Source organism: Denticeps clupeoides, chromosome 6, assembly GCF_900700375.1.
Source record: "Denticeps clupeoides chromosome 6, fDenClu1.1, whole genome shotgun sequence".
NCBI lineage: Eukaryota > Metazoa > Chordata > Actinopteri > Clupeiformes > Denticipitidae > Denticeps > Denticeps clupeoides.
In genome coordinates this window covers 439,676-456,943 of record NC_041712.1, presented here as the reverse complement: position 1 = coordinate 456,943, position 17,268 = coordinate 439,676, and the positions used below count along the sequence as shown (strand labels likewise).

The 17,268-nt window shown below is 42.6% G+C and overlaps 2 protein-coding genes across 6 annotated transcripts in view; both read left to right on the top strand.

Moving 5' to 3' along the window:
- The first annotated feature begins 2 nt into the window (after positions 1–2).
- Positions 3–10,193, top strand: tmem248 (transmembrane protein 248). Of its 3 annotated transcripts, XR_003750070.1 has the most exons (8): positions 4–363; positions 4,389–4,547; positions 5,361–5,646; positions 5,732–5,882; positions 5,981–6,164; positions 6,290–6,433; positions 7,589–8,182; positions 9,223–10,186. XR_003750070.1 is itself a non-coding variant. In XM_028982532.1 (7 exons), the coding sequence occupies exons 1-7, from the start codon at positions 361–363 to the stop codon at positions 7,607–7,609; spliced, it is 948 nt and encodes a 315-aa protein (XP_028838365.1). In that variant the 5' UTR covers positions 4–360; the 3' UTR covers positions 7,610–10,186. The 3 variants fall into 3 exon arrangements, 2 of the variants coding, with proteins under 2 accessions (XP_028838366.1, XP_028838365.1); XM_028982532.1 differs by having other exon boundaries at positions 7,589–10,186; XM_028982533.1 differs by lacking the exon at positions 4,389–4,547 and having other exon boundaries at positions 3–363; positions 7,589–10,193.
- A 1,879-nt stretch (positions 10,194–12,072) lies between these two features.
- The window catches only part of doc2b (double C2-like domains, beta), a 60,912-nt gene continuing 55,716 nt past the window's right edge, over positions 12,073–17,268 (top strand). For 2 of the 3 annotated variants that reach the window (XM_028983055.1, XM_028983052.1), the window contains exons 1-7: positions 12,073–12,258; positions 12,450–12,497; positions 13,642–13,790; positions 14,032–14,113; positions 14,192–14,335; positions 14,414–14,543; positions 16,439–16,525. In XM_028983055.1, coding sequence (XP_028838888.1) covers positions 14,037–14,113; positions 14,192–14,335; positions 14,414–14,543; positions 16,439–16,525 — 438 coding nt within the window. In that variant the 5' untranslated portion in view covers positions 12,073–12,258; positions 12,450–12,497; positions 13,642–13,790; positions 14,032–14,036. The remainder of the gene's footprint in view (positions 12,259–12,449; positions 12,498–13,641; positions 13,791–14,031; positions 14,114–14,191; positions 14,336–14,413; positions 14,544–16,438; positions 16,526–17,268) is intronic. The other variant, XM_028983053.1, reaches the window with a different exon arrangement.

The window sequence follows — 17,268 nt, the reverse complement described above, 5'->3', positions numbered from 1 at the left end:
CACCCGGAATGCGAGCGTTTTGTAAACACTGGTTGGGCGTCGTGTACGCTAATAACGTAGCGCACAGCGACACGCCGAACGCCGCTTACGGGCTTGGAAGTCTGCGTGGAAGTCGCAAGAAGAACGTAGGGGTGTCATTCGGGAACCCACACCTGAGTTCGCGAAAGAAATAGCAGGGAAGACGGTGGATTACGCCGCAAAATTGCAAATAATGGGAAAGCGCAACAGCGGTGACAGAAGAAACGCAAGAAAGCCCGTCTGTTGCCGAACCCTCGCCTTTTTCCCCATGACTGAAGCCTAACCGCTGCTGGCTAGTCATCTTTCAACCTCCCCTAGTCATCGTGCGAACCCACTAGGAAAATGGTGAGTTTTACTGTCGTGGTTGCGGGTTGTTTTGCACACTCCAAGCCGTCATGGATCTGCTAGTTCTGTCAAGCTAGCTAGACAGCTAACAGGTGAATGATGGTTATCTAGGAAAAGCACAACCCCAACCTTCCCCTTTGGTTTTAGCAGGATTGCGCTCACATAATTGGAATAGCATTTATACGCTCATTATTAAACCAGATTTAAGCTATATCATTTATATGACTAGGTCTTGGAGACTAATCCTTGATCGTAACATAGATGTTAAAATGCCCGCTGCCTCCCATTTGCTTATTTGTAGACTGTAAGTGCACTACGCATAAGTTAACTCCTTGTTCGCAGCTCCTTAGTCATATTGTCCGATCCACCTTAAATGGTGCTCAGCAGGCTGCTACAGCAGTATAGCATGCTAGCAAGGCTTACGTTCAGGAGTGTTTCAGCAATTAACCTTATAAGGAACAGGAAACGTCTGTGTCCTTTCAAAAATTCCGAACTATTCTTCAACATGAAATCCTGCGAACGGTGCTAGTATTCTGGATGTTCCTGAATATAAGTTTCGCTAAACTCTCCCTCTTCAGGCGACGTGCTGTACTGCAGCATACTGAGCGGTGGTTAAGGTGGAACGGACAATTCCAATAGCGAGCCGACTCCAGACGCTTTGTGAAATGCAGACAGTGTAGCTCGCCATCGCTGATCATTAACTTACAAATTGTGGATGTGATTATTCTGTTTAGAAAGTGATAATAAAAAACTGTTTAATGTTAATAAGTGCACTGATGTTGGCCAGTAAATGAGAGCAGGATCATACTGAATGAGCATTGCTGTGAAATCACATGTTTACGGCTTCCTGTATTGCACTGTCTTTGCTGATGAAGTTTAGTTTACACTGTGGCATATAATTCAACTCGTCTCAGTTTTATTCCCACTGCTTTTTTAATTTCACATAAAGCCCTACTAACTTGCTGATGTTTGATGAACATCTACTTTTATCTTGATGTTGGTTACATTTTGATGTAGTGTGAGGTAAATATACTACTTTGCTATGGTAGAAACACACCAATGCATCAATTAGGGCTACAAATCTTAATTGACACATTGCAGTGTGGTATGTATGCCTTCTAATAGAAAGTGTAAATGGGTGGAATATCTGGCCAAGCAGGACTGGTGAGTATTAAACTGAAATAAGAACAGGACTATTTCACTGGCTTATTCACTGCTTTTATCAGCAACGTTACCCTTCTCTCATGGGTAATAATGGTGATAATCGTTGGGATTTTTTTTTTTTATCCGGGGAGGTGTGCGGGGTTGTGATTTTTGGTTGTCCCCAGGGTAAGTTTAAGGAGCCAGGTTGGCTGCAGGACATGCCATGGTGCAGGGACCTTGAGATCTGGGCTTTTTATGCCCGAGAGAATCTACTCGATCACTTTGTGTGAATAGTGTAGAAGATCAGTGGTTCAGGTAAAGGTCAAGTCTACTTTGCAGTAATGTCTGCCGTTTTATGAAGGGGGTCAGATGCCTTTGTCCAGTTTCTAGGCCGGTGGTACTGGAGGATATTTGTGCACTTCTTTTTAAACCTGATTGAGGAATTACTTTTTACTTTACTTTCTGTCACTGCAGTGAAATAGTTATTTTGAAAAGTTACTAGTGGTTACAGGCAGCCATCTTGGAAGAGATCAATACAAACACTTCTCTGTTCATTGTAGCAAATCAAAGCGTCCACACAGGTGTGCGAGACCTTAACTCTTGTATTTGAAAGCATTGTATGACCATGTAGAAAATGTATGGGCTGCATCATGATGCATTGATATTGAAGCACTGATAATCGTAATCAAATTGTGAGACTAGTGAGGGTTCATACCTCTACTGGACAGTGCAGCAGACTAGGTCTCTCTCTCTCTCGCGATATTTTATGTGGTGAAATTTTATCGATACAGGGACATCAAATATTGCAATTTATACATTTTCTTAATTCCAACAATTGTTAAATTATATGACTAAAGCTGTTATCTGTAAATTAAAATCATGTTTTTATTAAGTACTCTGTATCGGTATCGGCGAGAACTGCAATTTAAGTGGCTTTTTTTCAATGACTGCTTGGCCAATCAGGCAAAGTGAAATCCGAAAAGATGACAGACCGATCACAGCATCTTGTAGAATTTCTGTAGAATTTCACAACATATACAGCATCACAATATATTGTGATCTAATTGAATCATGACCCTTGTATCAATGCAAAAATGTGAGCATGTTGACATGCCCCAGGCTCAGGCTCGCTCTTTCAGGCCATGTTGCCTGCTGCAGAAAACCGCCGCTCAGAGGGTGTTGATGTGGCAGCGATGCAGAGGTAAGAAGTGACGTGATTGCCATAAGAAACACAGCGAAATGTGTCCTCTGCTTTTAACTATTGCCCTTGGTGAAACACCGTGTGAAAGGGGACATATGAGCAGGCATCACACGTGGTCGGTTTAAGCGTGTAACAGTTATATATTTGTGTAGCGCTCCTTTAAATGCACGCAGATCTGGTGCAGCTTTACTTTTTACTCACGCAGAGGAACCCAGCAGCCTGGTCCAAGCAACCGTGGTCCCTTTTATTATTTCCTGTACATATAAATAGTGACGTTTTGGTATGTGTACCCATCTGAATTAAGAGCGTTTACAGCCATTTACGCAGGTGTGGCGGAACTGAGGTGCTGTGAGCATAATAAAGACAGTTTGATGGAAACCCCAGTACCGGTGTGAGCTCGTGTTCTCCACGACACAGACCAAACACGTTACAGCGTGTAAACGTAATGCATGGTCATGTTGAGCAGGTTCACAGACCAGGCGGCGGTGTGTTTAGCGTAAAAGCGCACATTAAAATGCAGGTGAATTATGGCCCATGTGGCCCTTTATCTTTCCTGTACCGGCGCTCTGTCTATGAGGCGTCGAACTCAGCAGACATCAGTCCGCAAGAGAGACCGATTATAATCAAATATGGATTATGAAATTTGTTGCAGACACTTTTAGTATTCGATTTAAAATCGTCACTACTATGATTATATGGAGCGATGCTGGGTGGTGACTACGCAAATGGCAGATTCCCGGTTTATCCAGTCTGTCTGCTGCCTGGTCTCGGCTCTGGTGAGTCAGTTTTGTTTTTGGGTTCTAAGACTATGAGCCAATTTTTTAGACAACTGAGTGGCGCCCGCCCAGTTGGGGTGGATGCCGTCGCGCCCAAAAAGACCAGGCTTCCCCCTAAATGTTGGCCAGTTATTAATAAAGCCCACTTTATTTTTTGGACACCACTCCGACAACCAGCGATTTATATCGAGGAGCCTGCTACAGGTCTCGTCGCTACGCCGAAACTGCGGTAATGGGCCAGAGCAGATTACTTTATCCGACATCGTTTTAGCCAGTTCAAGCATCTCTATAAAATTATCTTTAGTTATTTCCAACTGGCGCATCTGCACATAGTTAGCGGCGACATGGATCGCTCTACTGGGGTACCTGCGGTTATTTTTTGCCAGCGCTTGTAAATTTGCGTGGCTGTCGGGTGCTCTGGCTCCAGGAAAACACAGGGTTTTATTCGCTGGTGCCAAACAGTGCAGTTCCTGAAGTGGAGAATGGAAGCCGATCCTGCCGGCATTCGGTTTTCTCACCAGTGGCAAGTGCAATTTCCCACTTGTGGGACTAATAAAGGTTGATCTTATCTTATCTTATCTCTCACTCATCTCCCTCTTCTCAGTCTTTTCAGTTTTGTGTTAAAATCGATAATGGTAATGATTGATCACAGGAGCCTTGAGCCCAGATGATGCTGTTAGTTTACAGAAATATTAGTCATGTTGAGGTTTAAGTGTGAAAATTTTGGTGTTTTTCTCAGTGGACCTGATCTTATTTGCTCTTTAAATGAAAGACACGTCATTTTTACTCTTGTCTTTTACTATGCATCATGTGCATTAACGTTTGGATTATTATAACACTGAACTGTGTGTGTGTGTGTGTGTGTGTGTGTGTGTGTGTGTGTGTGTGTGTGTGTCCTCCTGCAGGTGTACCTGTTAAGCCCTCTGGAGAATCTAAAATCCTACATCAGTAACCGTCCTCCTCTGGTCATTTTTATGGTCAGTGTGAGTGCAGTGGCCATTACTTTCCTTACAATTGGGTATTTCTTCAAGATCAAGGAGATCAAATCTCCTGAAATGACTGAGGTAGGACATTTTCTGAAACAATGATAAAGCCCCTATGCCTGAAGAAGTTAGGATGCCATTAGAAATATAGTAATCTCATAAACCCATATTTATAAGACATGATTGAAGACATGCCATATTTCATGAGCTACTCATGTGATTAAATCAGCAGGTTTAGTAAAAATATGTGAGCTGGGATCATATATTCTTATATAAGAAACCTCGAAATCCCAGCAGATGGTCTCCTCCGTTCCCTGTTCTATGTTCTATTGTGAATCAAAATATGGGCATATGAGTCATTTTTACACTGCATCCATACTCTGGTGTTGTACAATGTACTGTTATTTCTGTAAAATGTTATGTATTTTCAGGTTTTTCATATAGCAATGAAATGAAATCACTACTCTGGATAAGGGTGAAATATCGCAAACCACCCAGATCCCACAGAAGTCACATCACCCAGCCGCTGTCTTGTCACACTTGAAATGTCCTGGGGTGGTTTGATTGGTTTTTGGCTGTGCTACTTTCTGCATTTGTATTGTATTGCCTCAGGGAAATCCCCACCCCACCCCTCTGTCCCGGTGTTAGCTGGTTCAGATCCACTGGATAGGGCGTGGATATATGTTCCATATCAGGTTATACCTGCTGTTCCCTGAGAAAGAGTGCCACTTTGATTGGTACTGAAATTGGGGGAGATGTTTTTACTGTGGGTTATCCCACACTCCATGTTGTACCTCTGTCCTTTTCCTCAGGGAACAGTGGTGCATAAGCTGTCATTATGACGAATCTAATATCAAAAACACATTCAGCTTGAAATGATCTGCTTGTCCTCAGGACTGGAATACATTCCTGTTGCGCTTCAATGAACTGGATTTCTGCATCTCCGAGAATGAGACTCTGAAGCACGGCCTGAATGAATCTACCACGCCCGAGAGCATGGTCACCAGTAGTCAGGGCCACTCGAGTACCCAGGCCCCGCTGTTGCTGGAGGATCCGGGCCCCATCAATATCTCTGTGCCAATCACCCTCACTCTGGACCCTCTGCGGCCATTTGGTGGCTACTCGCGGAACATCACCCACCTTTATGCCACTGTGCTGGGTCAGCAGGTTGGCTTGGCAGGTATGTGCTACTCTGTCGTCACTTGTTTGCTGCTTTGTGTGTGGGTGGCATGTTCCCCATTCGTCACCTTTTCTGCTCCACACAGGGCGGGAATCGCACGAGGAAATAAATATTACCTTCACCCTGCCAGCCTCCTGGAATTCAGATGACTGTGTCCTGCATGGCCACTGTGAGCAGGTGGTCTTCAGCACCTGTATGACCATCACGGCGGCCAGCAGTGTTTTTCCTGTCACAGTGTAAGCTCCAATTCCCCTTCCCACCTTATTCGTCTTTAGAGAAGCGACTGCAATACTGCTGAAGTGGTCTCCATGGTCTGGTTTACGTCCTCTTTCAGGCAGCCACCTCACTGTGTTCCAGAGACCTACAGCAATGCCACATCCTGGTACAAAATCTTCACCACAGCACGTGATTCCGACACCAAATATACACAGGACTACAACCCCTTCTGGTGTTACAAAGGAGCCATTGGGAAGGTGTACCATGCCCTCAACCCCAAACTCACGGTTATTGTCCCAGATGTGAGTACTTTGGCGAGATGGCCTGAAAAAAAATTCGAAATAATGTGTGTTTCAGTTCTTTACACTTCTCCTGATACTCCTCATATATGTTATATCTAATGGAAAGTATCGTCTTTCATCGACAGGATGACCGCTCTCTTATAAACCTCCATTTAATGCACACCAGCTACTTCCTGTTTGTGATGGTGATCACTTTGTTCTGCTATGCAGTCATTAAGGGTCGGCCAGGCAAAGTACGGCAAAACAATGCAGACTTCTGTACTGAAAAGGTTTGTATCTAATTACCAGAACGATTGATTTGATGCGCTGTTGATGCTGTTTTTATTTGACTATTATTATGTACAATGATTCATCATGACCTCTATGCTGGTAAGATGAGCAATGGCACATGTGTCAGGGTGTGGTGTGTGTGTGTGTGTGTCTGTCTATATATATCTATATCTATCTATCGATCTATCTATCTATGAAATGATGTCAACTACTGAAATGATTTCAATAGTTATAGATAGATGTTCTTGTTTAGTCATGAGCAGGGGAAGAACTCTGCAACTTCAAGGGGTTTATGTACTCCAAATTCTCAATCCATCCGTGAGACACGCTGGAAAACATGTTTGGCACCACCTCCACCTTCTACTCAATATACCATTAGCCGCGTTATCCCTCTGAAAGAGGGCACTGCCATGAAGGGCTGTTTCTGCTCAGCAACATCATTTAGGTAGGTAGTGTGTCAGAGCAGGATCCAAGCTCTCTCAGCAGAACATCAGCAGCTGCACTGCACCCACCCAGCTACATGAGATATTATAGATGACCATATTTTATGACCGATTAATGCAGAAAACCATGAGATTTAAATGGATTCTTTCATGTATGAGTACAGATTGAGTTGCCAGGGAATGTAAAGCAAGCAAAGACCAGAATGACCAAAAGCAGAGCTGAAGGCAGCAAAGTTGGCATTACAATGTCATTGTTGACAAGTAAATTTTACAATTCATCAGTTGTGAAAGAAAAAATAATTTGCAAAGGCATATTTTGCTTTGTATGTTAATAAACTTTGAGCTTGATTTGAAATTTGTCAGTAAATCTTCTGTTCAGTCGGACAGTACAGGTCATGTGCATCAAAGCCACCTTTGTTAGGTCCTGACTACAAACCAGGAATGTCCCTGAAGAGTTGCAGTTTTGGACGTGCTGTGACCCAGCAGCCACAATTTAGTCCTTATAAAAAAACCCTTGCAGTGGCCGTTTTCTCTGCTTCCAGTGCATTAGTTTGAAGGATGAAGTGTTCATTTGCTGTCTACATCCCACCCACTGCCAGGTACCGTGGTAACAAACCAATCACCAGTGGTGCTAATATTATGGCCGGCAGGCGTGTGAGTGCGTACACATGCATGTTCTCATGTTTCTTCTTGTATCTGTATTTTACACAGGTGGCATTGTCCGAGGGATAAAAGCGCAGCATATCTGTCAAGGAGATTGGCTGAATGAAACATTTGTCGCCTACTGAACCCATGGGACGGGTGAAAAACTTCTGTGAATGCATTTTTCTGCAATGTTGGGTCATTCCAACCAAAGACATTTAAGTGCCTGCGTCTACTGTGTGTGTGTGTGTGTGTGTGTGTGTGTGTGTGTGTGTTACTCTTCGTGAGTACTGAATCAGTGTGTCTGAGCCCCCTGTGCCATCATCCATTGTAAGGCCTGAGTTCAGAATAAAAGCAAAGCATCTGGTTGGTTTGTGGAAATGGAATGAAGCAGCATCACCTCCACTGCTGGATCTTTTACCTTTTCTAACTGGATTCAGCTATGGACTGAAGCCGGAAGCTGGGAAATGATTTGGTTTTTCTTCTGTCACCAGTGTGATGTCTATGTGTTTCCCTCCTCAGTGAAAGCTTTGTTGCAGCGTTCAGCATGCATATCATCTGTAACTGTACGAACTTGAGCCGCCGCCGCCACCACCTCTCTAGACACGTAAACTGAACGGGAGAGTGTCAGCTTCATTGGTCACCTCTGCTGGTCTGGTTTAGGTCTGTGACACTCTCTAAGGGCTATTTTTTTTGTTGTGACACAACATCTGTCACCAGATTATCTGTGCGGTGTCATTATATGGCTCATGCAGGGGAAGCGTGTTCTTATCGTATCCTGCAGCACAGCGACGTGACGTTTCACTGCTCTGACCAGTCTGTATGCACACCCAGTAGCCCACTTACTGTAGAAGACCTGTTCATCCGTATTTTACAGCCTCTTGCCCTTCTGCTGCTTTATCTTCTGTGTGTTGTACCTGGTCTGGACTGTGGCCACCTGATTGACAATTCGTAATGTTTTACATTCAGGCTGGGGGATATGTCTTAAACATTATTACTTGGTATGTTCACAATATCAGTATTTCTACCATTCATCTAAAACTCATTTGTAGAATCAGCCAAACATGGCCGGTGGTTTTGAGGTTTCCTCATTCTTTAAGTAATAGTTCTAAATCATGTTACTGGTGTAAATTACACCGACAGATTAGTTCCTTGATGCATTTTGTATAAAATTTTTTCAGTAGAACAGTTCAAACGTCAAGGATTAGAGATTAGTGTACATCACCAGATACAAATCTTCATAATCAATATATGATCTCTCCAGATATTATCCAGCCTTAGATTAAATTCATCATGCCTATGTTCAATCTCACTTCTCACTTTAGTTTAAATGCCTGGTCCAGACTTCGTAAGTGTCTATTCATTATCACATTTATCCATGAAAGAGTGGCATCTGGAATCAAACACAGTTGGTGCAGCTTATTATTATTATTATTATTTGCAGACTTGTTCATAACTGCAATACAGTCATGAGAAAACGTTGAGTGCAGAAGCGTGAACATGGTCTGATGACTGTTGAATGTAGTTGCATGCAACAGCTTCTTATTGGTCCATTTCTTACCAGATTCATTCACACCTTAATAAAATGAACTCGATTTAAATTGGTTATTGATTTGACTGTCTTGCCTTTTGTAGCATGTGATATGATTTTTTGTGAACCCAGTTAGAGCTGCTCTTCTTAACACCAACCTGCTTTTACTCAGTGGTACTCTGAAGGACGAGGATTTAGCACGTGGAGGACTGATGCCCAGTGTCCCAGGATGGCCTCTGGCAGCCACGCCCCTGATTTTCAGGACTAAGTGGTTCTGGACAGCGAGTATGGACTGGCTGTGAAATGGGATCATCATATATACACTACCAGTTGAAAGTCTGGACGCCCCGACTCAGTGGCGGTTATGGGGACTAAGATGGAGCCATTTTGAAGAATCTAATGCAAGAAACATATTTTAGTATTTGTTGTATGAGGAGAAAGGGAAGTGTGTTGGATGAATCTGTTTTTTCCTCTTTATCATCTTTGGTCCCTATTGTCATCATTAAAAGCCGCTTGATGAGATACTGTTGGAAACTGTCCCTGTTGGTTTATCACATAACCCAGCGTGTATTATTTCATGTTCTGTAATGTAAACACATGTAACAGCTGGAAATGAGTAGGTGCGTCCAAACCTTTGACTTGTTGGTGTATTTTACCCCATTCCCATCCCTGGGAAGGATCACGTCTTGTATCCTTACTGCCCTGTTCCTGCTGCTGAGGGCGGTGCAGCTAACAAGATGGAGGCTTGAGAGCACATACCCTCACATTCCAGAAGGCCTTATCAGCAGCACTCTTCTTCTTTTTCTTATGACATAGTCATAAGTGATGTTTTAGGTATTGTGTGTAGATTCGGATTGTCCTCTTCATTCACAACTTTGCGTGAAATGGGTGAAACAGCAGGACCACTTTTTTCCTCAAAAAAGGCCCAGACGTAATCAACACCGCAGCACATTCTGTGTGTATACCCACACATGACCTCTTCATTTCCCCCTACAAGGCCCAGTACACTCCGCAGGACCACCACCACCACCACCAATGTGCCTTTGCACTCATTTGTATAAATATGTCATAATCACCTTGTCCAAATGTCTTTTAGATGTAACTGATTGAAGACTAAATAAATGTCTGTCTCTGTTTGCTTTACCTTTTGCCGTTTACCCTGTTAAAAGTACAGACAGTTCACACAACATTGTACAGCAGAGAAATATAAGAATTGATCATGTGAAATTTGTAACCTGATTTCTCAGTGAACCCTGCAGTAGGGACGAGGAAATTGTTAAATTGCCGATCTGCAATGAATCATTCATAAAGTTTCCCACCTTAATATGATCTGAAAAAATAAAACTAATAAACTAATACTTTAATTAGAGAAATCCATCTTCTCAGGCAATGTTCACGGCATTGGATTTACATTGGAGCACAGTGAAAATCCATCAAAAAGTGGAGAAAATCTATGTCAAGCTTGAAAGAGGGCACAAGGCACAACTGCATGACTTTATTGAACATAAATACAACACAAACCTAACCAAGGCTGCTCTTTTCCTGTGGGTTACACAACACAGACAACACAGACGACTGACCAGGACTGGAGACATGAGGTGATCTATACAGCTGCCATGATCGGCAGTCACATAGTCACTGGCTGTGATGTGGCACCATCTGGTGGCCCAGAGGCAACAGGAAGTCACGTTCGAGAACTGGATGTCCCTCCAAAGGTTTGGCACTTCACACTACCAGAAGAACGCCATACCATGGCAGTGGCACCATCATGCACTGGGGCTGCTCCTCAGTTGGAACTGGTGGGAACTGTATGGAATCATCAACAGTTCCAAATACCAGTTAATTTAGGCCTTTTTTGTCTGATAAATGACCACCGAGCAGGAGCACACCACCCGAGGGACACCTCGATCATGACAAAAACCCAGAGCCAACTCCGCTTATCATAAGGGACAGGGCACAATAGGTAAATGAAAGGGACACACTTCACAATACAGGTGGACAAAAGTTTCCCGCACACACAGCAGTTACACTTTATTAGCTCATTAACATAAAAAAATATCCCACAGATATATTTAAATACAAAAAAGGAGCTCAACAAATGTCACAAAGGAGAGAAAAGAAATGCAACTAAACCCAAACAGCGCAGAAGTGGCACCATGGAGGCCAACTTGACTGGTTCGCACCTCCATGCTAACCAGTTTGGGACCAACATCTGCAGCACATGTTCACGCAAGACAGGCAGATGGACAGCCCAGTCCCAATCGATATTAAAATAGGCCAATCCCAGAAGCTCCTGAGTGCGGAGCCCCAACCTGCTGGTGACAAACCTCCAATCAGACACCATCCCGGCCACTTTACACACATCCACACGATGGCGCCATCGATCCCTGCTCCGCTCCTCTAATCAGCCAACAATCTGCGCAGACCATGCCAGAACGAGGCGAAGAATAATGACTCAATATTACACATACATAAAAATTAATAGAAGAATGGCTGAATGTTGCAATGAAATCAAATTGTGCTTCAACAAAGTGAACATACTTTAGCAACAAACTTATTGCTCTTTTTACCCAAAAGATTTCTTAGTGTTTTTAATGAACTGTAGGTCGCATTGAACATGATAAAAGTTCTGAAATGGTTCGTTATGGTCAACTTTGTAAAATATCCACTGTAACACACTGCCCATGCCAACATTGACTGAAGACCCGGGGTTGAAGACCTGGTCAGTGCTGACATCCAGTAAATTATGGTTTATTGCAGTGCATTTTAAACCAATTTCTTTGATGAGCTCTTCACTATTCTTACATGTTGGATAAAAAATAGGCATTTCACAAGACTTGGCTTCCATGCAGTGGGCAGTGGGACAGCACTAACCAATCAGAAGACAGGAATAGATCCTGCTGCAAAGCTCAGTCCGACCACACAAACCAATCAGAAGACAGGGTGAAGTGACCAATCACACGAGACCCTGCAGCAAAGCTCAGTCCTGGCGAGTCCAGCTCCCTGTTCTGTGCAGGTTTCCCTCAGGTCACCTGCTGCATGACAGCTGGTTGCATAAGGATAGTGTTCCTGGGTCTGTTGGGAAAGTCAGCCATATGCTGCCTGCCTGGCGGTGAACATGCCTGGGAGGAGGGCAGGGGCAGATGACCTCACGCTTTTCCAAGAGGAAGGAAACGTACTGCTTGCTGGCTCCAGGACAGGATCAGAGGTAAAGTTGACTTCTGTTTATGAGGACTTTTAGAACCTTACCACATGGTGAAATGCTAAAAACTTGGCTTACAACGGGCACATTTTGATATTCACTTGTACAACATATTGAATATTGACACGTTATTATATTTTATACATACTTGATGAATTATTCCTCTGTCTCCAATGAACTATTTGTTTCCACAAAAGTGAAGCGTTCTTCAGACCGGGGGCCAAAGGACCTTCTAAATCCAATATGTGAGTTGTTCGATAAATTCCATCCTTTATTTTCCCTGAGCGCAGCATTTGGTGCCAGATGTTCGTGTGTCATGTGACCAGGAACAAAGCGCTGGTTCCTCCTGCCAGTTCTTCTCTTTCTGTCTCCCCGAGGGCCACAGCATTACCAGCTGGTGCAGGCTCCACTCCATTAGGTTGCATGGAAATGCAAATAACCTAGTTAATCGTTCAGCGAAGGGTCATGCAGAACACCAGTCAATGGTCAGCTTTTCAGCTTGTATTCTTCATTTCCTGATTTAAAAAAGGGACAGAGATGTCCCTCCCCCCTTCTGTGCACAGCTGCTTCTTATCTGTTTCCTGGTGAGAGGAAGTTCGAGGTGTATAAAGAGAAAACCTCTGAACAGACCAAGGTCTCTGTTTAACACTACAATAAAGTATGGTGTTTTATTTCTTAATTAACACGGTGTTAATGGTGTATTTCAGTTCCTGAAGACATGGTCAACCCAGCCCTAACCACAATAGCTGCATTGGCACACTTGCTTATTCTCTGCATGTGTTCTTATTTCTTTATTTAAAAAGTTCACAGCGCATCACATTTTCCACATTTTGCTATGTTACAGCCTAATTCCAAAATGGATTAAATTCATGTTTTTCCTCAGAATTCAACACAACACCACATAATGACAGCATGAAAAAGTTTACTTGAGGTTTTGGCAAATTTATTCAAATAAAATAAAAAAGAAATGTACATATACATTCACATGTACATAAGAACTCAATGTGTTTGCTCTATACTTTGTCGATGCACCTTTGGCCACAAATACAGCCTCAAGTTTTTTTCAATATGGTGCTACACGCTTGGAGCACCGATCCTTGGCCAGTTTGGGCCATTCCTCTTTGCAGCACCTCAAGCACCATCAGGTTGGAAGGGAAGCATCGGTGTACAGCCATTTTAAGATCTCTCCAGAGATGTTCAATCGTATTCAAGTCTGGGCTCTGGCTGGGCCATTCAAGGACATTCAGAGTTGTCCTGAAGACACTCCTTTCATATCTTGGCTGTGTGCTTAGGGTCGTTGTCCTGTTGAAAGATGTTTAAAAGCGCTCTGGAGCAGGTGTTCATGTCTCTGTATGTTGCTGCAGTCATCTTTCCCTCTATCCTGACTAGCCTCCCAGTTCCTGCTGCTACATCCACACAGCATGATGATGCGGTCACCACCATGCTTCACTGTAAGGACGGTATTGGCCTTGTGATGAGCGCTACCTGGTTTCCTCCAAATTTTCCTCACACCAAAGACCAGAGAATTTTACAAACTTTTAAGTTCTCAAAAGAACTTTTTTTTTATGTTGTCATTATGGGGTGTTGTTTGTAGAATAGAGAAAAAAAATGAATTTAGTCCATTTTAGAAAATGTTGATGCACTGTGAATACTGTAGTATCACTGTATGAGAGGACTGATTTTTAATGATTAAGGATTAATTAAGGCCTGCTCGTGTTTGTGGCACCACCGTTGGTTACCGGTCATGATCCAGTGTCTCTCTCTCTCTTTTGTCTTTAGAAGACATGAAAGGCGGCATGTTTGGCAGTGGAATTGACCAGTGGGTCTGTCCTAATGACAGACAATTAGCCCTCAGAGCAAAGTAATTGAATAAACTCCACAGATGTTTTACAGTTTCTTCCATTCTGTGCATGTGCCTGATCGTCTGTCTGTCTATCAGGCTTCAGACAGGCTGGTCTGTACACACGTATCAAACAGAGAGGCAAAGAAAAAGTCAACTTCTGAGAAAGTCTGAGCTGGACGCTATATTAAGCGTCATCCACAGGGCTGAGCAGCTGGACCACGCCGAGCAGCGCAGGATTGGGTAAGGAGCAGAGACCATATGTATTGCAGTTCTTGTTGTGGCTGCAGTGTTCCTCCCTTGACTGTGTGTGTCCTACAGGCGTCTAGTGGAACGTCTGGAGAACATGAAGAGGGTGGCGGTAGGAGATGGACAGTCTCACTGCCTTCTGTGCAGGGAGACACTAGGACTGCTTGGAGCGCCGTCTGTGCTCTGCCTGGACTGTTGTAAGGTACAGTGATCGCTGTGTGATGGCCTTCAATGCCTCAGAGGTACTGGGATGAGTATTGTTAGATTCATCTCTCACATCTGAAGAGCTTATATTGATACTGTCAGTTGTACGTGGCTTGCACCATCATAACATCGACCGCCCAAAACCTCCACCAGACCTCTGAAGGAATACTGTGGCGCTCAGTTTTGTTCTTATGTGCCACTTTGTGAAGCCAGTCTGACAACAGGCATTTGAAACGTGAGGGAATCCAGAGTTTTAGTATAAAGAACATAAAAGTAAATCACTCTGGCAAACTCGGTCACAGAACTGTATTGCTCTCTAGCTTCCACTGAACTAGTTACAAGTGACGTGTTACTGTCTACCGGAAGCTCAAATGTCAATCATTAAATAAAAATACCGCAACACGTATTAACTAAATCATGCACTTCAACAAATATCACAAATTATACTTTTTTATAATGAATTAACCAGTAATTGGATCATACACCATGGCCCAATTTTTCTCAAACTATTTAATCTTGATAACAATTTTGAGATCCAGGATCTGGTAATTCATGTTATCCAAGCACAGAAGTTTCAGGATTACCAAATTCTGGATTACTAGTAGTACTTTAAATGGAACTGAATGAGAGGCAGACCAAAAATACCAGTAGCATAGATTCATCAACGGAAAATGGCACACGAAACAAATATTTTCATTTTTATACAGCCAGATTCTCAATAATGTCTTATTTCCTGCTTTATTTTCCCTGCCACTGTGCTACAAAGTATATAAAAATTATATATCATCAGCAGACATGCTTTTGTGACCAACTTTCAGAAAGATCCAAGTTAAAACTGAGATCGGATTAGGTGATCTGATCTGATTTCAGAATCCCTCTTTTCCTTTTGAAAAACTCACATTTCAATATTCAAACCAATTTGTTAATTCAAAATCCCCCTGGATTACTTTTGAATAACTGTGCCCAGGTGTTAATACTGCGAATCTCATGACAGGAGAAATGCTCTTCTCATGCATCCTGGTCCACTAGAGGGTGCAATCTTCCTGTCCAAGCTCAGTTCAGTGCAGGCCTCCTTAGACTTTCCATATCGGAGATCCCAGAGGAGCTCTTGGATCCTCAGGCATGAGGAGGTCTGATTGGAGGTCTTCATTGTTCCTGCTGTTCTGGTCTTCTGATGTGTTTGCAGTGGTGGTAGGCCCCTCGCCCCGAAATTCATTGGACAATGAAGAATGAGGAATAGCACCCTTCTGTTTAGATTAAACTGAACAACAATACCAATAAAACAAAGCATTGCTGTTTCTGTGTTCCACAGTGATTGCCATTGTGATACACAGCACAGCATATGGTGCACACAGGGAAATGCGTCCTCTGTATTTAACCATCACCCTGAGTGAGCAGTGGGCACCATGACAGGTGCCCGGGGAGCAGTGTGTGGAGACGGTGCTTTGCTCAGTGGCACCTCAGTGGTACCTTGGTGGATCGGGATTCAAAAATGTCAATTCTGTAGTCTGACATATGAAAAGCTTGTTTTAGCACAAAAACTCCATAACCCAGATATTTTCAGGTATAAATCAGAGAAGCAACTACAGTATCTGTCTCTGGTAAAATAATCAGGATGTAATTTTGAGTATTTCTGCTGTATTTGTAATTCTGTAATTCTGCTGCATTGTGTCATATTAAACAGCACAAATAGTTTTTCATTAAAAGTAAAAATAATAAAGCATTTTTATTTGTTGAGTACATTAATGATTAATCTGATGTGTTTTGTATATGCACTTTATTAAACTTCCTGTGTAATCCTGCTGTTCTTTTTTGCTGGTTGCTTTACACGCTTTTTTTCTGTTGTTGTTCACTACTTTCTGTACAGATAATATCTCTTTCTTTGTGCTACAGAAAGTGTGTACAAAGTGTGCCATTGAAACCATGTGCACACAGAAGAAGGTGCAGTGGCGGTGCAAAATCTGCAGCAAAAAGAGAGAGGTAGAGCAGCTATATTTCCTAGACTATTTTCTATACTTTTTTATTTGAATGCTGATTTTTCTCTAAATGTGTGTTTTGTATGTAGCCACGGATTAAAGCTTTAATCAGGCCTGAAAACAAGTACAGCTTTTTAAAATGCCGAACCAGACATTATTTAGTGGCAGATGTCAACCAACATGACCCTTTATACATTTTTTACGTTATGTCACCGGAACATGCCTTTACCGTGCAAGCCTGCCATAAAATGCTAGAAATTACAAATTACATGCAGTGATAAATGTCCAGGCCCCTCTCCCCAGATCATCCGAGAGGCTGAGAGGATGACCAAGTTCAAGCTCTTAGAACACTTGCACATTCAACTTGGATTTTCTTTTTATTTAATTTATTTTTATGCACTTTAAGCACAGACATATTTTCAGTTAATTACCTTTCTTGTAAAATTGTTCTTCATATAAAGATCTTTATGTTAACCAGATTGTTAGTTAATCAATATCGTCTATATGGACAGCAATTTAAAAAGAAGAAGAAAAACCTGTAAAACTGTGGTGTTAAATGCGATGCCATGAAAAACTAAGAAAAAAAGTTTGCCGCACCAGTGCAAAAAGTGCAATGCAATCAAAATTGTGTTTATTGGCCAAGTATATGAGTATGAATTCTGACCATCGATTAATCCTTAAGAGCAAAGCTTTCTTTGTAAAACTGTCTGTGGGATGAGGACTCAGATGAAGAGTGACATTGTCCAT

Coding starts and splice junctions, on each gene's coding strand:
- tmem248 (XM_028982532.1), top strand. Junction 5,883..5,980: donor AGTGTTTTTCCTGTCACAGT/GTAAGCTCCAAT, acceptor GTCCTCTTTCAG/GCAGCCACCTCACTGTGTTC. Junction 6,434..7,588: donor CAGACTTCTGTACTGAAAAG/GTTTGTATCTAA, acceptor TATTTTACACAG/GTGGCATTGTCCGAGGGATA.